This window comes from Stegodyphus dumicola, chromosome X2, assembly GCF_044657685.1.
Source record: "Stegodyphus dumicola isolate Sdum_Otavi_A_Nest chromosome X2, ASM4465768v1".
In the NCBI taxonomy this organism is placed as follows: Eukaryota; Metazoa; Arthropoda; class Arachnida; order Araneae; family Eresidae; genus Stegodyphus; species Stegodyphus dumicola.
This window is the reverse complement of record NC_140781.1, coordinates 8,992,598-9,017,057: the sequence shown is the minus strand read 5'-3', so window position 1 is coordinate 9,017,057 and position 24,460 is coordinate 8,992,598. Positions and strand designations below refer to the sequence as shown.

The window sequence follows — 24,460 nt, the reverse complement described above, 5'->3', positions numbered from 1 at the left end:
CGGCAGTCTATAGTAGTAAATTATTTCAAATAATTTGGAGCTAATACTTATTTTATTATCAATGCTTACCCGTTATAACTCTCTTTTTATTCGTACACTTCTTTGTTAATTTTCTAATGAATTGATTACAGCAATTACAAAGTAGGTCTAAGTTATATTCAAAACCTACCTACTAATTTCGTTCAAATACTTTTTTGTAATTCTTAAAATCAGGTTATTATCCGTAGCATAATGATTTAAACTGTAATAATTTAAAACCAATTGCTTTAAACATATATGCCTATATGAATTTTCATTTGTGTCATGAAGTTGAATGAAATGTGAATTTTAAGCTATGTTAGCTCATTAAACCTTAAACTATAGCACTCATTACAAGGTCTTTACATTAAATTCTAATTACTTTAAATTCTAAGAATTAAGTTCATATAAAATTGAAGACTGTTTAATAATTCTCTAATTATCAGTGTGAGATAAAATGCACCGCTGACGGCCAGGCCAGTAATTATTCAAAACACAGAAAGCGTTATTAATACCTCTAAAATATTTTAATAAGTATCGTCCATTTACTAGCGTAGATATCATTTATTGTTAAAGTATATCTCGAAGTCAAATTAATAGAATGTTAGAAGCTTCCATTTAACTTTTGAATTTACTAAAATCGTATCTGATAAATAGCAAATTAAAAAATTTATAAAATTATGACTTTACCACTATAACCCTCCAGAACAGATTTAAATTATTTTCAAACAAGTAATCTGATTGAGTGATGTTTCGAATATCTCTTAAATTCCGCGGAGGTTTATAAAATATTTATTCTTTTATACGGAGATTTATATCAGAAGAAATTTTTCTAGCTGTACATAATCAAACCAACTACTGAACTGAGTATTGATGAATTTACTTACGATTCACTTGTCTCTAAAGAATATAAATTTTTTATACAAACTTATGGAAAACTTTATACACTTTTGTATAAAATATTCTTAACATGTTTAGAAAAAAATATTTCTATATGTCTAAAGTTTCATATTTTCATGGTAACAAAAGCATTCATTTTAGCAACATAATTTTTTTTAGTTCAGATTCGGCTTATCTAAAAACAAGAAATTACCTAACTTATGATTTTGATCGGATTTGGTCTCACTGAAACATGATCTGAAATTTCGTAAACATCGTGGAATTTCGTGACCACGAAATTAAAATTTTTCTCTCTTTGCATTTCTATTTTATCAGGTAACAAAACCCGGATTCTACTATTTCGTAGCGACTATATTGAAAACCTTAAACAGTAAGTTTTCTTTTTAAAAGATTTAACGTCAAAGAATTTCTGTTAATAATAGTCAACCATATTCAATATCATTTACACATTAAACGTTAGGCTAAAATGTTGCACTATTAACTAGCTTCATTTCAGCATACGCTTTACTTTGAAGCCTCTTACAAATTATATATATAAAAAATTGATAACGTTACGGGTTTTTCTTACAGTTTATTTAACATCAAAGAGATTTTTTTATTACTTAAATTGTATTTAGCAATTAGAAAAAAGAACAGCATCAAATTATTGCAGCTTTATTTGATAAGAAGCGGATCACATATACAAGACGTTTAAACTTCCACGTTTTAAGATGCTTAAACTAATATGTCAGGTAAAACAGCGGGTTTTTATTGATTAATACAAAACCACATGGAAGAGAAAAAGACTTTTAAAACCTTAGAAATAAGCCGTTGAGAAATGAATTCAGGAAGTAACAATTCGTCATAACATATAAAGTTTAAAAAATTTTAAAAAAATAATAAATTAAAGAAAAATTTCAAAGCTTTCAGATTTTACATTACGCCCAAAGAGGCCTTTTTTTTTTTAACGTTTTGCGTGTTACCTTTATTTATTAAATATCATGTTCTTCGCACTTAAACCATAAAATTCAACTCAACAGAAATATCACAAAATATTTAAAACATCATATCTTTAGAATTTCCGATACACAGTCTCGCGCGCTGAAGATAAAAATGTTTTTTTTTCCGTACAGTGTTGCCATTTCGCGCTTTGAAATCATTGAGGTTATTAGTCAAAAACTCATAAATGCTTTACAAAATATGATATTTTTCAAATTTGGAAATAAATCACATTCCAAATTTCGGCTTGCAGACGCCCATATTCGGGTGGAGGCGTATATTATTCAACATTTGATGGCTCTAAAATTTTGATGGCTCTCACGAGAGCTTGTCTTATCACAATGCGAGAAACATACATACATTTATACAGATTCTTCATTATTTAATTTTTTTAAACATAATACAGTGCTCTAACATTTGGTGGCAACAATTTAAAAAGTGATTCGCCGTTTATAGTGAACCAACGCAAAATGCCAAACCGAAATTAATAGACCTTCTGTGCCAACTCCCATTTGGCTTAAAAAAAGTGCATTCTTAATAATGTGCATAGCATTTTGATAATATAAATTAAAAAAAAAAAAACTCACTTTTATTTGCCCAGTAGCGTATGTTTTTTACCTCCGGCACTTCTTGTTCTTCCGGTTTAGTACCATTCAAGGCCGTATCTGTATGGAGAGAAAACAAATTTAGCCTTTAATTTCCAACAAAAAGACTATAAACATTTACAAGTGCAAGGAATTACACTTCAAAATACATATATGAAATACTAGCACATAGTCAAGGTACTGCATGCAAGAATTAAAGGTCACGTTATAAGGTATTTCTCCCGTCTTCTTAGCATGCCTTCGTAGTGTAGTGGTCAGCACGCTCGACGCGAATTCGGTTCGAGTCCCGGCGAGGGCATTGTTCTTTTTTCATCTCTCCTGCTAAAAAAAAATCCTAATGTCTCTACAACGTTTCTTTGTAAGATTTATTTCTATCGTGGAAAGGAATGTTAAAGAATCCATATCTGTATGTAGAAAACTATTTCGAAAAATACATTAGAATAATTTATGGCGATACTTATTTATTTAGATTTTATATAGAAATTTTGCTTTGCTAACTACATTCCTACATGCAATTAAATACTTGTTCTATCTGTTATAACTAATAGTGCCACTCTATCCTCGGGGAATATGCCCGAACATCGCGATTACATGAAACTGCAGTTAACACTTAATAAATGCGATGTTCGTGGGTGCCTGAATAGGCATAATGTTTAATTGGAATTGAATGAATAAATATGCTGTAAGGTATATATTAGTATTTTCGGTATTCTTTTTCTTTTGTCGGTATAAAAGGAGCGATTCTGGTGTTTCAGTCTTATCCTCAAGAGACGATAAAGCAATGAAAGATCTTCTGTGCACGCTTTCTACAACATGTTCAAGGTATCATTACATTATATTGTTATATTAAAACGCTAAAGTAAAGTACATTTAAAAGCACTACAGTAAGTGATGAAACATAGATTTGAATCGCTTTGGGCTTATTGCATAGGATGCTGTTGAAACCAAAAATGGGTATGTGTAAGCTGCTATGTTACTTATAATACGGGTCTGATCACATTTGAGCCATTCCTTCAGTAGTTTTCAAAACATTTTAAGCTGCAGTAAACTGAGGAAACTGAAATTGCAGCAGATATGAGGAGAAAGATGTACGCTGTTGAACATCTAGTTTTAGATGAGCGAACAAACCCAATTAAAACCAGAGATTAAACTACAAAACTTAGAGACAGTAAATTTGCCTTTTTACTGCCTTAAATAGATGAGTTAAGCTACATATTAAATTTACATAAAGAGTTAACTCATTTTTTTAAACATAATCCAACTTTTCCTGAAATTACATGCTTATATCCCCCTGTCGTATATCGAGGATAAGTATCAAATTGTATCAAAATATTAACTTCTGCAAAAATTATACTAGCAGGTTTGCAGTTAGTTATGCTTAAAGTTTAGCCCTAGTTTTAAAATTTGCGTTGAAAATAATTTCATTCGAATGAAATTGTGCTTTATGCTACTCTTGTAGTTTTTTAACACTTCGTCAATGGTGAGTGCTGTGGAATTTTAATCTAGTAATTAATATTCCTCATTTTAATTGAAATCCTTCTGATATTTTAAGAGAAAGGTATTCTTTTACTTTAATACAAACATTTTTAAAAAAAAAGACGACGTGAAATAATTATTTAGAGTTTTTCCAAAGAAGAAATACATTTAAAATTTCGGCCGTTTACGAATAAAATTAGATTTATACTATCATTTGAAATATAAAAGACAGATATTTTGAGTTTAATTCTGGATGAGTATGAACAGAAAGAATTACCATGAAACACACTGTGCTAAATATGAACAGGCATAAAAATTAAATGAAACATTTTTCGTTTGTCTATTAGGAAGTTTCCGCAGATATTAATTATCAGCAGAAATTTTATTCATGTCTATATTGTGAATTAAGAAAATTTTCAATTAAATTTATATTAGCGTTTTTGTAAAGATTATTTGTAAAGTGTATTTCCTCTATTTTAATTATCGCAATAATTAATAAAAATTTATGAAAATTGGAATATTCATATGTGGAGAACTGAATTCCGTATTTTGAATAATAAAAGGAAAAGTTCATGTCCGATTTTGTTTTCCCTTTGCAGTAAGGGGTTATTACAGAAGAAATATGGAGCTTTAATAATTTGTTTATAAAAAAAGAAAGAAAAATACAGTGAAATGTATTGAAAGAGTATATACAGGGCTTAATTTTTAAAATTTGCAGTGCCGAAGCCTGTGGAAGGCTGTCAAGAAAGATGAATAAATAAATAAAATAAAAAAATAATAGTTGAAACTGAACCAAATTTAAAGGGACAAATAAAAAACTACTTAATAATTCGAGTGTGTGTGTGATTATGGCAAAGCCCCGAGGGCTATCTGCCTAAGAGGAGGGATGCCTTCGTGGAGGACGTTCTAAGGGAAACTGGCTCGTATACACGTTACACATAGGGAAAACCACGAAAACGCCCATGCAGCCAGCCCGTTCACAGGATTAGAACCTCCGACCGAACTACCAGTGTTCAGCGATTTTACCGCTCGGCCGCTGGTGGGCACTTAACAATTCGAATTAGTGGCAAATAGTTATATAATTAAATAGTATACCAGTACTCATTTTATTTGTGACTTCGGCTGGGAATTCAGTTTCATTTAAAAGCCAAGAAGTAGCGGAGGTAGGGTCCAGCTGAATTTGAGCACTAAATTATAATTTTTCTTCCCCCCCCCCTGTAGTCGCATTCGCGTTACATATGGGTAAAACCCCGAAAACAAGCACGCAGACAGCCGTTACCCTGAATTTGAATCGAGTTATCAGTGTTTAGAGACTTTAGTGTTAAGCCGCCGGTGAACTTTATTAAGCTAAGATTTATCTAATTTTTCGTCAGCCAGTTTCAATTGTATCCCAGCCTAATGCCCTCTCCCTTAAATTTACACTTTATTTTGGCGTATTTCTCTTATAAATTTCTAAAAATATTCTCATATCTCTGAACAACCAAAAGATCATTAATTGCCAATGCACTCAGCATATTTCATAGTAATTTAAAAGTTACATAGTTGAAGTCTTTTAACTGAATTTGCCTTAAAAAAACTCTTGAAAAGGAAAGTAGTATGATTGTTTACAAATGGCATAAAATTAAATTTTCATGTTTCTTATTTAATAGAATAAAGGAGGGCACTGAATAAATATTTGGAGAAATAGTTCTAAATTATGTGTAAAGTATATTTGAATGGAATAATATAGTAACCGAAGTTAATTACATAATAGTCCAAAATAAGTCAACTTCTTCTCAAAATCACGTAATTTACAAGTGACAGTACTGATTAAGCAATCATTGCCCTAGATAATTTCGAAATCATTCAGAAAAGCTGCACTGAAAAATTATTTTATTTTAGTATGAAAGTATAATTAATTTTGAATGAAAAACTTGCCAAAATCTGAGACTAAAATTTTCCATTTGGTTGTTAACCTTCAAGATGATATATTAAGTATATTAAATTCTTAAATTGTTTCTAAAATTTAAGAAGATAAAAGTTAATCATACATAAAAGGCAATTTTATAAATATACATATTCTTCATTTTGTTATTTTTAATCAAAGTCTTAAAAACCAATGCTTCTTGAATATTTATTTTTGTGCTAATTTTGAAAATATGTATGCAGGAGTACTTTTCGTTATATATATACAGGGGTTGGACAAAAATATGGAAACACCTTTAAAAAAACATGTTTCTTTGCTTAATATGGTGTAGGAAACCCGTTGGCATCCTAAAACAGCTTGCAGTCTTCTCGGAATGGATAAATACAGTTCCTGTATGTTTGCCAAGGGAATATTATACCATTCTTCCTGCAAAACGGTAGCAACTTCAGATAACGATGTTGGCGGTGGATAAAGAGAACGCACTTTCCGTTCCAATGTAGACCACAAAGGTTCGATAATATTCAGGTCTGGTGACTGTGGTGGCCAGGGGAGATGGGACAACTCATCCTCTTGCTCCGAAAACCACTCCTGGACAATGTGAGCTGTGTGAACAGGGGCTTTGTCGTCTTGGAAGACACCATTATCATCGGGGAACAAAGTTTGTACCATGGGATGAACTTGATCGGCCAAAATGTTCACATGAGTCTTGGCAGTCATGTGCCCTGACACAGTTATCATGGGGCTAGCAGAGAACTACGATATGGCTGCCCAAACCATAACAGAACCCCCGCCATGTTTCACTCTTGGCAACAACAGTCTGTATTATAGGCTTGAGATGGCGTTCTCCAGACGTAAAATCGGCCAGAAGTGCGAAACAATGTGAAAGAAGACTCGTCAGACCATATTACTCGCTTCCACTGCTCTATAGTCCAGGCTTTTATGACTTAAACACAACCTTTTCCTGTTACGGGCATTAGCATCCCTGATGAGTGGCTTCTCAGTTGCAGCACGGCCAGCAATTCCCTGTTTATGAAGCTCCCTTCTAATTGTTTTGGTACTCACAGGGTTCGGTAACACAACATTCATTTCAGCAGTAACTTTTGCAACTGTGGTCTTCTTATTTTTCGTCACAATTGCCCTTAATGATCGTCTGTAACGATCACTCAGGACACACTTTCGTCCGTGCTGTGATTTAGCAGATGATGTTTTTCCGCTTTTCAAATATGCGGAATAAATCTTCGATACAGTACCTCTTGAAACACTAAACACCTCGTCTACCTTGCTTACGGAAGCACCTAACATACGTGCTCCAACAGTTTGCCCACGTTCGAAGTCTGTTAACTCTGACGTAATGCAATGAAAACCTCACATAACAGTACTCCGACAACAACTGAACTGTTTAGCACATTTACGAAGTTGTACAGGTGGCGTCAGTAGTCAAAAACGCCAGCGCCACCTACATATTTCATTAAAATCAATCTTTCTTTTCAAACATGCATTTCACAAGGTGTTTCCATATTTTTGTCCATCCACTGTATTTCACTAATGCGCTTTTCTAAAAATCGAAGTTTTATGGCAATCCTATATCAAACCAGTTGACAGGTACCGATTTTCCCACTTCATTTGCTCATTTTGCTCATTGTATCGCATTCATATGCTTTTGCCTCTGTCCCAAGTAATGTTTTTATGTTACATTATTTAAAATTTGTTATTATTGCATCGTAATTAGACCAAATAATATTCATATAGTGTACTTTCGCTGTTCTGTGATAACGCTGAATTAATTATTTAAGTCTTGAAAAACCTATTTCTTAAGTTTTGCCTTTTCTTGGCCATCTGATGAATTCCGGTTTTTCAAAATCTTTACAGTATTCCATTCATTTAATATATACACTACTGATTCTCCCAATATTTCAAATATTTTGGTAATATAAACATATTACTAAATTAATTAGGGCTGAATAACCTTTCAGTTATTTTTAAATGGTCAAATGAGAGGACTCGCATTTCTTGTAATTTAAAACGACATATGATTAACCTTAAAGATAAAAACCTGTCGAACTCTGAGAAGGGCTGGAAGCCAAGCCTTATGCTTCAAACTCTAAGCCAAGCTGTGGGAGAAAAATCATAAAAGGAAAATTAGAAATGCTACTAACATACAGAGGATAAAAAAAGGTATTGTTTTGTAGAATGTAGCGTGTTTAATACACTAATACAAACATAATGCAGACGAAGCAAAATTTACGTGATTTGTTTCGCAATATTCATCCCATTACTGTAGTCACGAACTGAGCCTGGAATAACTCGAAACATACTCAAGTGTACTTTTCCGCTAATATACATTAAATTAAACCTGATATGATTTTACACCCGGCATTCTATTTAAATGACAAAATAATAATAAAAAAGGATATGTCACGGAGAAATAAGAATTTAAGTTTACAAATCAAAATGGAAAATATGTAAAGCTCTTATTTATATCCACAGCCATCAACAGGAAGCAGTTAAGGCTAAAAATGTCTCCCGGATGAAGCAGGCACTTAAAATTTAAGATAAACAGAGTTGACTTAATGTTTATAATTCTGCGGAGCAGCTGGAAGTTTGCAAGATTGCCTTCAGAAGCAAAGAGAAGATTTTGGTCTGACCAATTAACTTTTCCAGCTTATCTCTAGTATCCTCGTCATAGATGCAGCAAGCAATGTTTGCTTTTCTGTGGCTTGCCAGGGAATATTGCAATTGTTCTCAGCACTGCTCTATGCTCAGAACAATTCATCTACTTCTAATTTCTAACCGTCTCTTTTCATTAACTTCAAAATAACATCCCTGTTTTGCCGGTATTCCAGAGGTCCGTGGTTCGATTCCCGGGGAAGGCGATTGCTAATTTTTCAATCTCTCTTGCTTCCAATTAACCTAATGTCTCTACAGTGGTGCCCGAACAAAAGGGTGTTGGATGAGGATTCTCCTCACCCAGGATTTGACGATTGGGTCCCCTAAAAAACCCAGTCGCCCTTTAAGAGGGGAAATATATAAGGTATTTCTCCCGCCTTCTTAAAGTGCCTTCGTGTTGTAGTGGTTCTGCACGCTGTGTCGGTATTCCAGAGGTCCGTAGTTCGATTCCCGGCGAAGGCGATTGCTAATTTTTCAATCTCTGTTGCTTCCAATTAACCTAATGTCTCTACAGGTTAATTTTTGCATCATGCTATAAAATGAAAGTACAAGAACCATTTCTAAGACGACCATCCATGGTTCCAGATAATTTTGGTCTTCATATAAATAGTCATCTTAGAGAGATGACGTCCAGTCTCGATATTATTTAATTTTGGTTGTCGAAAAACAAAATACTGGAATTATGATAAAAGTTTTTGAAAACTATGAAGAAAGTTTTCTTTCTTTTTGGCTGATATTTTATTAAGACCTTATGTTTTCAGCAATAAAACAGTTCTCAAGTCTTGCCTTGGGTGTATACAGAGAAAAAATGCAATCGAAATTTTTTCTGCCCCCTTAAGTAAACGTTTCGTCTTCTGCCGAACTTTTCCCCGTCCGTTACTGTTTATCTTCCAAGCATTTCTCTACTGTAAGCAAATACAGATAGATTAAGTTTTTCGTTCCAACGTAGTTTTTTAACTAAGAAGAATAATAGGACAACAGCATAACGCTTAATACATTGTAGCGATTCATCACGCCCCGCTTTGACCACGAATGGGAAAATTCTTCAAAAATATTCCAGTGCAAGATTACAGCCCTCTTCTCAGAAACAGAACTATTTACATGTGCGCAATCGTATGAACGGGCTACATCAGTGGCAGAGTGCACAAGACCTTTTTATGTTGGTAATTCATCCTGGGTTCGATACCAGGCGAACATGCTGAATGCGTGGCTGGTTTTCGTGGTTTCCCCATGTAGGTATAACGTGAATGGGATCCAGTTTCCCTTAGAACATCTTTCACGAAGGCATCCCTTCCCTTTGGCAGATAGTCCTTGGGAGCTTTGACTTATTCGAATGAGCAAGCAATCATGTAAACCCATTGTCAATCACAGCACAACACTTTTTGTAATCAGTTGGTAATATTTATTATTTTGCTTTTCATAGTAGTATCAAAAGCAGAAAAAAGGTAAAACTCGTCAAGCCAGACGTAATAATAATTCATGACATTTGTTTCCGCCTTCGATTTACACTAACCATTACACGAAATTTATATTAAAGAAGTTCAGAAATAATAATGAAAAATGTGAAATTCGTAGGCTTATACAACACGAAAAGTTTCAATCTCTAGCAATCATCCCTGCATAGTATACATTTACAAGTACTTAAATCCTTCATTATAGCTTCCGTAATGATTTAGAAACATTGCTGAATTCGCTATTTGAAAATTAGTGCAGCAATACGATTCAGAATTTTATATCAAAAGCACCCTGAAAGGCGAATGATAAAAGTTTGCAGAATGCAAGAGACGGAAAACAATTTTCAAATATGTTCCGAATTTTAATCATTTTGGTGTTGATAAAATACTAATGGAAAAAAAATTAAGCATCGATTGGATGCAAGGGAGGGAATTTGTCCCTTGTTAAATTGTCATTTCGTGTTAAAACATTAGTTTACTAAAGCCTATTTGCATTCCTATTGGTAATGTCACAGCCGCTAAAATAACAGTAATTTTATTGATAATTTTCGATATATATCTATATAAAATTCACATATCGGATAAAAGCTTTGTATGTATATATATATATACATATATTTATATGTATATATATATTTATATACAAAGTCAAAAAGTAAGGTTAAATATATGCATAAAGTAAGCATAATACTATATATACAAAGTACACATAAGTACACAAAGTAAAAATCAAATTAAAACCTTATTCATTTGTGCTCTGATACTACCAACTGAAAAACTAAAATTCAGTGGCGTAACAGCCGTAACAGGCCAATGCCTGCAGCGCCCCGAAATCTGCTTTCCTGACCGTGGGCCCCGGGGTGCATAAGCATATGCCCTGAACAAGTGGTCAGCTTGGTTCCCAGGACCACCCAGTGTTTAGTCCCCAATCGAACTTGGTACTGATTTTATGGACCCAAAGGATGGAAGTCAAGGGATGAAAGGCTAAGTCGACCTTGCCCAGCCCGGGGATCGAATTCCGGACCTGTGGTGCTGCTGCGCGATGCGCTAGCCACTGCACCACCGGGCCTTTATGATGCTACCAACAGTGGTGGTAATAATGCAAAATAAATTAAAACATTTAAAATCCACTCACTATTCAGTTCAGAACAAACCGTCTGCAAATATGCAATAATAAATTTGTAATACCGGTTTTTTATTGTTGCATACGGTTTCTTTCGAACTGAACATGGGATGGATTTTAAATGTTTAATTTAATTTAAATTGCATTATATATATAGGGTGGTTCAAAACTATATGTCAAAAATGTAAAGGCAAGTAGACAGGAACTAAATAAGCAGATTTCGTATAAGAATGTACATGCGATAATGCCGCGTTGAGCCGGTAGACAGCGCTGATGAGTGCGGCGTATAAAAACGCTGCGCTAGTTGAATTCTTCTTTTCCCGCAGGGATTTCGAGCAGCATGCATCGTTACACCAATAAGGAGTTGCTAACATGCATTTCATGTATGGGGCTGCACGAGGAAATGGATTAGCTGCTCAAAGGATATGCAGCGAGCGATTCCCGGATAGAAATCAGCCAGATCGTAGAACATTCGGGAGTTAAGCACGAGTGGATCGTTTTATACGTCCAGGAGTGATACAGGCATTGGAAGATATCGAAGAATTCCTGCAGTAGAAGAAAGAATACTAAACACAGTACGGGATAATCCTTCGTCAAGCTCAAGAGCTGTAGGGCCTACAGGGGTGATTCATGCATCTGTTTTGAGGATTTTACATGACAATGAAACGTATTGGTATCATTTACAGAGAGTGCAAGCAATGACCCCTGACGATTATCTTCCACGTCTCACCTTTGCCCCTTGTTACTTACAGCACACAAGGCAATTAAACGTTCTCTGCAGATGCTTTATTCACTGCTGAACCTACATTTACGCGGTGGGGTATATTTAGCATCCATAATCCTCATCTATGGCCTAATAATAACACACATGGCACAGTAACACACGCCTACCTAGAAAGGTTTTCCATGAATGTTTGAGAAGGCACAATAGCTTAGTTGGAACGTACATTATACCTAGTTGTTTAATTGGGAAGACGTACAGCATCTTCCTACAGGAGATCTTACCTGAAATTTTGGTCAATGTTCCTCCAGCTGTTCGCAGACGAATGTGTTTCCAGCACGATGAAGCCCCAGCTCACTTCAGCCGGAACGTCAAGAATCACCTGGATGTTGTCTACTCTTCGGCCTGCATTGGATAGGATGGTGTGGACCAGTTTCCTGGCCACCGCGTTTTCCTCATTTTAAACCTGCTTGAATATCTTCTTTTAGGGTCATATTAAAAGCCTCGTGTACAAGAGTCCCGTCACCTCTGTAAAAATTGTGTTGACTTCTTGTCTGTTGCTGCTGGGCATGTGCTCGACATGCCTGACGTCCTTTTTAATCTACGCTGATCCTTGCTCCGCCGCTGTGAATCTCGTATCGCTATTGGTGGCCGCTCTTTCGAGCACCTATTATAAACTGTTAATATTTCTTTTTCTTTTCTCTTTACTTGTCTTTTCAGTTTCCTGTGATCGATACTGCTTTACATGATAGTGCTTTAATGCGGCAATACCGCACACACATTCCTATAAGAAATGTGCTTATCCAGATCCCCTCTACATGCACTTATATTTTTGACATATAGTTTTGAACCACCCTATATATATATATATATTAGATTAATAGGTATACATTGCCGTCATATTATATATATATATATATATATATATATATATATATAATATGACGGCAATGTATACCTACTTCCCAGCAGTGTACCCTGGTAAAGTAAAAATGCGGCTAAGCGGTCTACAAAGACTATAATTTTCTTGGACAAATTAAAAATGAAAATTCTAGACTGTTTAAAAAACGCTTCTTAGTGAATGAAATGTCTGTTTCTTCAAGTAAAAGAATAGCTAATGCATTTGTGAAGCATTACTCTAACAGACACTACAAATCTGATTTCTGTAGAAAGCAGACAAACTAGTTAATGCAAATATTAGATTTTTCAATAATTGTTCTTCACAATTGCGAAATTCCCTTCCCTTATTTAATACTGCAATCACCATGGATGAACTCTCCGTGGCATTAAGCCATTTAAAATCGAATAAATCTCTAAGTGAAGATTCAATTGATGTTGAATTTCTTATGAATTTAGACATTAAAGCAACTCCTATTATTCTGAAATTTTTCAATACTGTGTGGGATACTGCCTGTATCACCTCACCATGGTATAAATCGATTATAATCCCGATACCCAAAAAATAGGAAAGATTGTACACTGACATAAAGAGATATAGATTAATAGTACACTGACATAAAGAGATATAGATTAATTTCATTCTCAAGTATTATATGCAAAACTACGGAGAGGGTGATTCAAAAAAGTCTAAATTGGTAAGTCGAGAATTTTCAATTTTTAATTAATGAACAGGCTGGTTTCAGGCAATACAGATCAACTGGCTAACACGTTACACTACTTAGCCAAACAGCAAAGAATACACTAGATAAGAAAACAAACTTTTCTGCAGTTTTCGTTAACCTGAAATCTGCTTATGGCCTAGCTTTGTAGGAATACTTTACTCTTAAAGCTTTCCAACACTGGAGTTCACCCAAACATATTTCGTTGGTTCAAGATTTTTCTTAGCTAGCGAATTTATAGAGTTCGTTATGAAGATTGTTTTTCGCGATATAAAAGTTTTAAAGTTTGGCTTCTCACCGGAAACTGTTGCCAGTTGTCTTCTGTGTGCATACACATAAATATTTTCGTAACTGAAATTGAGAAAACTGGTGTTAAACGCTTACTGTAAGCTGGACGATTTGGTCTTCTGGACTGAGAATCCCAAACGTCACACAAAGAAACAATCAGAGTTAATTCTAAATCAGGCCCTAAATATTTTAGAAGACTAGTGCTGTACTCAAAACATGGAAGTTAATTTAGGGAAGACTTGTATAAAAGTTTTTCCACTTACTCACCAGTTTTCGAAATTAGACCTTTTATATCAGAGTTCACCGGTAGAGAGAACCAATAGCTTTCAGTATTTGGGTGCCGTTTTCGACCAAAAATTAACTTGGAAGGAGCATGTTGAAATGATTTTTGAACGCGCTACCTCTGAAGAATCTCTAAAGAGGATAAACTTTGAAGAGAATTGCTGGATCTAATTGGGGTTGTTCTAGAACCACTCTCGATTTAAAATACAGTTCATATATTCCACCTCTTATTACTTACTGTTGCGAGCCCCTCGTGACAGCGTCTAATCGAGTGATCGATTTACTCGAAAGATTTCACAAGTAAGTTCCAAGCTCTCACACTTATCAATGGTGCAATCAAAACAACCCCAGTTGATGCACTTTTACTAGCTATGCACCGTATCTGCATCAAATCCATTGTGGAAGAGAGATCGCTAATCCTATGGGAAACAACTTTAAGGTGACCAGATTGCTTTTTCCTGTGGACATGACGGAGAGAAAACTTCAAACTCAGAATGTGTTTCTTCAGGCAGTCTTTTCCATCAGAGACCACCTAAGATCAGCTAGGTCTTAGGTGGAAAGCTAAAATTATTGTAAAACTACAATGTACTGACAGTATTAATTCAGGCGCTGGCGTCTTTTGCAAGCTTTTTTCATTTTATAATCCTGTTGGAAGGAGTAGGACGGCTTTTAGTGCTGAGATCATGGCCATACGCTTAACCTTTTCCGAACTCCAATGTCAACTTGAACATTTCTCAAAGGTTGCCATAATCTCTGATTCCAAAGCTGCTCTTCTAGCCATTTCTTCTTTTGAATCACCAATGTCTGATGATATTTTAAAATGTCAGCAGTTTCTAAACAACTTAGCTCAGGAGAACAAAGAAGTTGCCATACAATGGATACCATCACATTGTGACCTTCATGGAAATGATAAGGCAGAATATTTGGCAAAGAAAGGGGCCAGTATTCTCCAAATAACTGACAATCACATCTATGTTTACACTGCCAAAAGAGTAATAAAAAATTACTTCAGAGAAGCCTTTTGGAAAAATGCTATCGAAAGGGACAGTCAAAAAGTATGGTTTAACAGATCTGTTGAATCTCCTTTATGGCTTAGAAAGAAATCTGTTGCTTTCTTTTTGTCTTGTTACTGACCATGATTGCCTTTTAAAATATCTGCATCGAATGACCATTATTTTAAACCTGCTTTGTAAATTGTGCCACTTTTATGAGGAAATGGATGCCTCACATTCGAGTCGTTGACCTGCACTTAATGCTGGATCACTGTGGGAGAGATATGACACTGAGGTGAGACACAAAATAGATTTAAAGATTATTCTTTGGACTCTTTTTTTTTTAGCTTTCTTTCATCTTTGCTTGTTCTGCCTACAGTTGTCTTTGTAATCTGCCATTAGAAAGAAACAATATCATATATATATATATGTATATATATCTAGATTAGATATAGATATCAAAAACTAGCAAACTAGCAACTCTGTCGTATGTATCAAGGTGCTACTCGAATCCGCTATTCTTTTTCATGGCGTCAGTCACAAACTATAGAAATAGAAGAAAAGTAAAACTACGTTATTTAAAGCCAATCTATGAAATGTCTCTTATTTTAGAAGTTATATGGCAGCTTAAATTCAGACATCAAGACTTAGCCATGATGAAGCTATTATTTACGGTCATAAATATTAAAATTTCGTTTTTATGGTCTTGCATAACTAGTTGTAATAATAGTTTTATAAATATCCCTGACTGTGATTTTTTAAAGAATGTTTAGAAGCAGTATGTATTATGTCGTGTTTTATAGACTAATTATACCTAGTCACTGGATGTCAAGGCTTTAACTGGCAGATTATAAAGAGCAGAAATCTTATTATTTGAAAGCAGCAGGAATAAAGATTATCATTAAATTAACCTAATTGCATTATTCTAATTGATAAAATTAACGTGCGCAGAAATGTTAAATTATTTCCCCCCTTCATTATTAATACAATAATGTAATAGAAATGCTTCGAATGCAAACAGAGAATCAAAACTACCAACGCATTTTGTTTACTTTATTGGATAAATCTGGATGATGTCACGCGAAAAGATAATTACGCAGTGTCATGAATAACAATGCAGTGAGTTTGAACAGAAATGTCAAATATTTTATCTAAACGCCAAGTTGCACCTAAAAGCATTCTCACGTCTCGGAAAATGAATGAGCTATTTTAATTGAGATAATTGAAATGCATTTGTGCTATTTTAATTGAGAACCATTACGCCATTAAATTAAAAATCCAATTTGATTGCATTTCATTTTCCCAATCGGTTACACATTAATAAACAGCTAAGTTAAATTCATCTGATGGCGGCAATACAGGTGACAGGGGAGAGTGGATCTGGATACCCGAGCCGCTTACTAAGTAATTTATCAATTTTACTGCATAAATTGATTTTCACTCAAAATTGAATTAGTGAAAATGCTTAATCAGAATGAGTTCTTTGGTGCTCTGCATTGGTTCTTGATCCCTTCAATTCACGGAAATATTTGGCCTAACTTAAATTGCCATTTTGGAATCGCCTTATTACTTGAGTAAAGGACGAAACACCTTCATATTTATTTCTTAATTATTGTTCATTGAACGGGAGTTGGTTTGTTCCCCTTGAAAAGTCAACTAATTTCCGATCAATGACAATGATTACTTGCTTTTAATTTAATTTCTTTTACAACTGAAATTTTGTTATTCATGATTTAATTCAAGTCCCCGTTAAACATTTTTAACAATTTACATTCAAGATACTTTAACACAATTTTTCGGAATTAAACTTACTAACTATGGATTCACTCTTTTTAGATAATTCTACTAAAATTAATCTTAGGAGATAATATAATCAATATTTCTTTAGTAAATAAATTATTATATATATATATATATTCAAAATAAAGTAATTAAAAGTAAATTAAAAAGCCTATGACTTGTGCTAAAGCTGCAAAGTAATAAACTAATAATTCATAATAATTTATAATAAGAAAACTTTCCGTATACCATCTCCAAGGAACAAAAATTTAATTAAAACCATGAATGAAAAAAAAGTTTTTTTAGCAGAATTTAAATTTTTATTTTAAGTAGTAATTTCAACTTCTTGTTTAAAAATCTGTTAAGAAAGATTTTAAATCGCTAAGATACGAAAAACAAAAGTAAATTCTAAATATAGAAAAAGTAGTTATTGCAATTGAGCCCAGATTAATCGAGTTATCAAGGGGATAAACCAATCTACCATCAATTAACAACAACTAAATTAAGAGAGTGTTTCATCTTACTTCCAAGTAAGCATCAAATTATTTGCTAGATTCAAACCATAAGCTAAAATTAATACTCAATCCAAATAAAAACTTTAGTCAATTTAAGCCAAGAATCTTGTTGAATAAAATAGCAAATAATCTTAAAATTTCTATTAATATGCAAAGAAACTAGGATTTTTGGAAGTCGGAGAGAGGAAAAATTAGCAATCGCCTTCGCCGAGAATCGAACCACGGACCTCTGAAATACCGTCTCAGTGCTGACCACTACACCACTAAAGGACGATAGGAAAATGGGAGAAATACCTTATAATTATAAACAAGATGCTTACTTTAGAAGACATATCCCTTACACTCTCATTTCAATTACAGAAATAGAAGTAAACATATTATAACATAAAAAGTTAATTCAAAATCACAGGAAGATAAAAAATGATACAACCTCAAAATTGAAATTTAAAACATGTAGTTAATTACAAATTTTAAAGATCAAACTAGCAAGTTAAAATTAACAAACTTGCCTTCAAAATTTTTACGTCCAAGTAAAAGCGTTGTAATTTGCAGTTTTCTATTTAAGAAAGTTTGGCCTAAATTGGCGAGAAAATTGGAATTCCTTTTCACTTGGAGATAATACATACAGAGTAGACTGTTACTAAAATACTAAAATAGCACTAAAGGCTACTATTAGTTAGAATATAAATTCAAAATAAAGTAAATATGTTTACTTCTATTTTTGAAATTGAAATTAGTGTTTAGGCGATATGTTTTCTAAACTAAGCATCTCGTTCAGATTAATTGTGTTCTTAATAGAAACTTTAATTTTAAGATTATTTACTATTTTATTCAACAAGATTCTTGGCTTAAACTGACTAAAATTTTTATTTGGATTGAATATTAATTTTGGCTTATGGTTTGAATCTAGCAAATAATTTGATGCTTACTTGGAAGTAAAATGAAACACTCTCTTAATTTAGTTGTTGTTAATTGATGGTAGATTGGTTTATCCGTTTGATAAGTCGATTAATCTGCGGTCAATGACAATAACTACTTTTTCTATATTTAGAATTTACTTTTGTTTTTGGTATTTTTGCGATTTAAGATTTTCTTATCAGATTTTTAAACAAGAAGTTGAAATTACTATTTAAAATACTAATTTAAATTCTGACTAACAAAAATTTGTCTTTCATTCATGGTTTTAATTGTTCTTTGGAGATGGTATACGGAAAGTTTTCATTATAAACTATTATGAGTTATATATATATATATATATATATGCACCAAACTAATATTTTACTAATATATATATATATATTATATATATATACATATATACATATATATATATGTATACAGAGGAGATTAATAAAACATTAGTTTGTTTTTTATTTTGTTAAGTATCATGTTCTGTATTTTTAAAAAAAAATTTTCTTTTCCCATTTTAATTTTCATTTAACAATTCCGTTTTTAAAAGTTTCATTAATTTGCGTTTTTTCTGTTTGGTAACTTTTACCCGGAGAGGAAAGGTTAGACCTTCATATCTCAGGAACAGAATTTGATTCATTTTTCATTCCGACCTTTACTTTTTGATATATATATATATATACATTGCTCATTTTTCATCTCTCCTGCTTTAAAAAATACTTAATGTCTCTATAGTTGCGCTCGAACTAAAAAGGTGGTAAATGATGATTCTTCACCACCAGGATTTGGCGACTGGGTCTTCTAAACCCCAATCGCCCTTTAAAAGGGGGAGTACATAAGGTATTTTTCCCGTCTTCTTGGCATGCCTTCGTGGTGTAGTGGTCAGCACGTTCGGCACGTATTCGAGAGGTCCGTGGCTCGAGTCCCGGCGAGGGCATTGCTCATTTTGCATCTCTCTTGCTTTCAAAACGTACCTAATGTCTCTACAAGCTGAGATAATTTTCATGCATTCCCCGCGTTTAAATGAACAGAAAAACTATAAATGAGAGTCTTCTGAAGTTTACTATGATTTTATTAACATATTATGAATTCTTCCGTACTGTGCCCTATTTTACGCAGTCTGAGGGAATACAACAATTTGTAAGAATGCACTTAGTACACAAAAATTCAAATAGGTACTGAGAATAAGCATCGGCTTTGGTAAGACAGTGCTAGTATGCGTCTGCATCTGTAGAGGGGAAGAGTTTGGTCCCCAGTCAAAGCGAAGCTCTAAATTTTTTTTGTTAATGATGTATAATTTTCGTAAACTTCTGAAATTTGACAAATATATACTTCTAAGCTTTAGATTACTACCCAAGTTGTTACGCAAATGAAAACCTTGAATCGCGAATCAGTGCTACATTTCCTAATAATTGCTACTCAGATTTTTTCAAAAGCATGTAAAGCGAACTCGATGATATCTGACCTGCAGGTCGTAATATTTAAAAACTAAAACTAATTTTTAAAAATGTATTTTCATTTAGCAGATCATTTCCAAAATAATTTATTAATAAGAATATATTTAAAAAAAGTGTTAATTTTGTTATCAGTTTGATTCATAAATTTCAGTTTTCTTGTTATTTGCATTACTCATACGGCATAGTGTATTTTGCAAAATTTCGCAGTTCTTGAGATCTGAATGTGCATAACACTGAAATAAGGAGATTATTTCATTGATCAGCTTTTCATGTAATGTTTTTCCGTCGTACAAATATCAGAATTTGAAAATTACCGTACGTTCTATATTTTGACAAGCCCACAAGCAGCCGAGCGGTCAAGTCGTTGAACACTAGTAGTTCGGTTCGGGGTTTGAATCCCGGCGAACGGGCTGGCTGCATGGGCGCTTTCGTGGTTTTTCCCATGAGTAACGTATATACGAGCCAGTTTCTCTTAGAGAGTCCTCCACGAAGGCAGATGGCCCTCGAGTGCTTTGCCATAGTCAAATAAAACCAAACCAATATTTTGACGCTTGACTTCATTCAGATGCTTTTTGATACTAAATATTTTAACTAATTACATATTTGAAATAATAATTGTTATAATTACAGGAATCTAGCCTTAATTTCCAGCAAATTACACTAATCTTGCTATTGTTGCTTGATGTGAAAGTTTCTACTGAAAGAATCACCTATTCCTCTGGGAATATTTTACCTTAAAACCGATTACGCGTACTGCATGTGATTAATACTATTACATTTTCAAATGTTTTCTAAAGATTCTTCTTGTATTACTAAAAATTCTAATGTTTGGAAGCAACTTTTATCCATTATTCTTCAACGTTTTAATTAAGTCTAATATTACTCTAAATGTTTACATTTTTTAATTACATTATACTCACAGATAAAATGTGCGCCATTTTATTTACGGTATTATTTTACGGTATACAAATAAGTCGTTCATAATTTTGTAAAACTTGTTACGTAGAAAAAAAATTAAATTTATCTTTTACATTTAACAACAGGAGCCAAAGTGGCTAATTTCATACCTTTGTTGATGTGTATGAAGTCAGGAGAAAAATTTGCAACCTAAATGAAAAATTCATTACTATTATGTTTACTATTGACTGAACGTGCTACACAAAATTTAGAGTGCTGATGGTGAGTGAGAGGTTCAATAAGAACAGAAGACTGCGAAAAGAGTAAAAAATAGTTAAATGTAAAAGATAAATTTAATTTTTTTTCTACGTAACAAATGGTGCCGTGACCTCGCGACTGGTAGACCACTATATGTAAATGTGTATTTTGAATTATGTATTGAATTTTTATTTTGCGTATGCTTATATTGTGTTTTGAGTAGAGCTGAATTTTTATGTTTGTGTTCACCTAGCTCTCTGACACACTTTAGAGTTAATTTAAAGTACTGTGCAGTAATGGAATTTTTCTGAATTGCTTGTGTTAACTGCAATTTTTTTAATTATTTGATTTGGTTAGTTCCATTTTTAGTGAATTATTTTTAATGTCAGAACAATTGTTTGTTTTAATTTAACAGTGAAGTTTTTTTAAGTTCGTAAATGGTGTTAATGGATTAGGGAATTAGTACAACAGAAACATAATTTTTTTCTATTTAACAAACTTAATGAAGCAGATATTTAAAAACAACGAAAATCTTCCGGGTATTTTTTTTTTAACTTTGCAATCACAAAAATAATCTCTCTCGGGTTTTCCTAGATCCAGACTTTTCTTCAAGAGTACAACATTTGTGTAAAAACCTTGTGAAACAATAGCACACACAATGAAAATTTCATTAAAACGGTTCGTTTATTTATTTCGGCAAAAAAGGGTATCTCTCCCAAAGAGAAATGCATTCATTGAAAGCATTCTTTGGCTTGAAGTAGGCTTGAGTTTTCCGTACACATCGGAAAAACCATGAAAAATTAACCAGCCCATTCCTAGGAAAACGAACCCGTGACGAACTATCAAAATCTCTGAACTCTTGATGGCCTATTCGAAAGTGATGTTTTTACCACACTCCAGAACGTATTCTCACAGTGCTTATTTTATATATAACATTTAACTTTATTATTTGTATAAAATACAAATAGCGACTGAAATCATAGTTTTATTTTAAGGGGACATATGACATAAAAATTTTCAATTTTGGGCAAAAAAATAAAGTAGCCTGCGTCAATTCCAAAAATATATAATTTATCCATATTTAGAAATTTTAAGATCGAAATATTTCATTAAAAATGTAAACAAGCACTAGCAAGCCCACCAGTTGAGAAGGGACAGATGTCTGACGTGGCAACAATAAAGCCGTATCAGCTGGTAAAATGTATGTTCATAAACATTCTTTGTTAGAACCTGTTATTAGCTGAGAAGAAGTCTTTAGAAGTCTCCCCGACAAAAAACTGCTATCAAATTGCATTCTAAGAAGAAGTCAAAATCCACCGCTCAACCAGTATAGTGATTTACGACGCTGACTGCCATGCCGCAGGGCCCGGGTTCGAATCTCGGAGAAGGCATTGATTGTAAATGTATAGCGGCATGGAAGCACCCGAAATATGCGGCTAGCCGAAAGTCCTCTCGAGAAGTCGGTGGTAGGGGTAGAAGGGTGAGATACCCTCTGACCCTCCCTCCGGAGTGCTCTCCATCAAAACTGGGGGCGGAACTGATCTAAATCGCACTGTGATCTGTAAAGTGCTCAAAGCTGTTGCAAACGGCAGGTGTTCCTTGCGCTGTTATACGTCAGACAAGGGAACAACAACAACTGAACACCCGAATGAAAGTTTTAATAATTTAATCTAGACACGCATACCAAAAACTGCTTTTGTGAGTGTCATCACATTAAAATTAGGTTTATTAGATGCGGTAATATGTTTTAATGATGGTGTACGAAGCCGCAATAAATAATGGACTTATTGGGAATACAACCAGGGTTTTGTACGGTAAAGGTTTTTTGAAAATAGACTGCGATAGAATTCGTGAGGCCCATCTCGCTTACCAAAAGCTTTCTAAAATGGCTAGAAAGAAACATAAGTTAATAAAACAACTAGACGTAGAAATGCCAGTTCAAGATGATTATGCTGCAGGAAAATGTTAAAATGATTTTTTTTTATAAATTATTAGCATTTAAATTGTTTTTCAGTTTTTTTCTCAAAACGTGTTTTTTTTTTAACTTTCGGCACACTTTTCTTGAAAACTATTCAGCCTAGAAGGTTTAAGTTTTTCACAGGTGTGTGTATCTTAACTATTTCTTTGAAATTACGCAGTATATAAATTTTATGATCATTAGTTTTGGATATATTAAAAATTTAATACCATTTTTTCCTATGATTTTAAAAACATTTTACTAATTTATTTTTAATATTTTTTATTTTTAAGTAAAATGTAAAATACTGCTTATTATTCTTAAATGATATGTTTTTAACCTTAATGCAAAATTTGAAGGATTTTGATGCAGTATTTTTTAAGAAAAGTGTACGAAACTAGCACACTGTCACAAAAGATTCGTCAATGGTAAGAGAAATTAAACAACTGGTTTTTAAAACCATTAAGCTTTAAATTTATATTTTATGTGTTTTATATAATCTACAAGCTGTCTATTTTAAATGAAAAAAAGAATTTGAAGATACGTTTATTTTGAGAAAAGTTATACCGTAATAATCTTTATCTCGAAATAGTTGCATTTCGCCAGTCGATATGTCATATGTCCCCTTAAAATATAGAAAACATACATATCTATTAATTGGTTAGTATGCAATTACAGAAAAATTTTAATTGGATGGTTATGTTACAGAGACCAGTAGAGTTTAGAAGCGAGAAGTCTGAAAAACCTGCTGCAAAATTAATTAGTCAATCGAAATTAGTCAAGTTCGTACACATGATTTCCGAGAATTGACAAATGTTAACTACTGCATCACAACAGCGCATAAACAGACTGCCCTTAATTCCGTATATTCCCCCCTTTTTAAGAAGACTTAAAAGAGTTTCTTTTAAGTATTTAAAATATTTGGCTTAGAGATTTTTAAAACCCAGAAGAAATATAAGAATTTTATGAAATGTTGAAACTTTTTAATATCATAAACTTTGTACATTTTTCAAATTACCAAATCTTAATACATTTTCACTAGATAAAACCATAGATATGTTTTCGAAATACAAGTTTTATTGTCTTTAATCTCGCATCGTTTTTTGAAGCAAAGTAAAAATTATCTTTGACATGATAGGTTGAAATATAATATAAGAAAAATACACAAAAGCTAAGCTTTGAAAAAACATCATTTTTTTATACATAAAGTAAAATTCGTTAAAAAAAACATTTTATTTATAATTTTAAATGCTAAGCGATTATAGAAGAAAAACATTAAACCAATAAATATAAGAAGCTGCTTCAAAACGATTAAATTTTTTTTAAAATAAAAAAATAAAATTCAAGTCAAAAATAAATGAAGAAATGGCTTTTGCAAAATAAAAGATGTTATTTTCTCTGTCATTTATTTGAAAAAACGTTTGATATAAGTTTTTAATTGCATATTCGGGTTTTCAAAATTGATACAATGGATATAAGGAGTAAAACGTCGTAATTAAATATTAATAGAAAAAAGGTTTTCGTTCAAAATTTAATACAATAAGCAGTGAAAGGCTGAGAAGATATAGAATTTAGTCAATATTAACTGCTTATCCTTTTAATTAATAATTAACCAAAAATTAAAAGAGAATTTTTTTCCTTGATCAGCTTATTAGCGAT

The 24,460-nt window shown here is 33.0% G+C and overlaps 1 protein-coding gene across 1 annotated transcript in view; it reads right to left on the bottom strand.

The window, feature by feature from the left end:
- The window catches only part of LOC118193197 (A-type potassium channel modulatory protein KCNIP1-like), a 163,579-nt gene that overhangs the window by 76,440 nt on the left and 62,679 nt on the right, over window positions 1-24,460 (bottom strand). Inside the window, exon 3 of the mRNA XM_035364248.2 lies at window positions 2,484-2,561. Within this exon, the coding sequence (XP_035220139.1) occupies window positions 2,484-2,561 (78 nt within the window). The remainder of the gene's footprint in view (window positions 1-2,483; window positions 2,562-24,460) is intronic.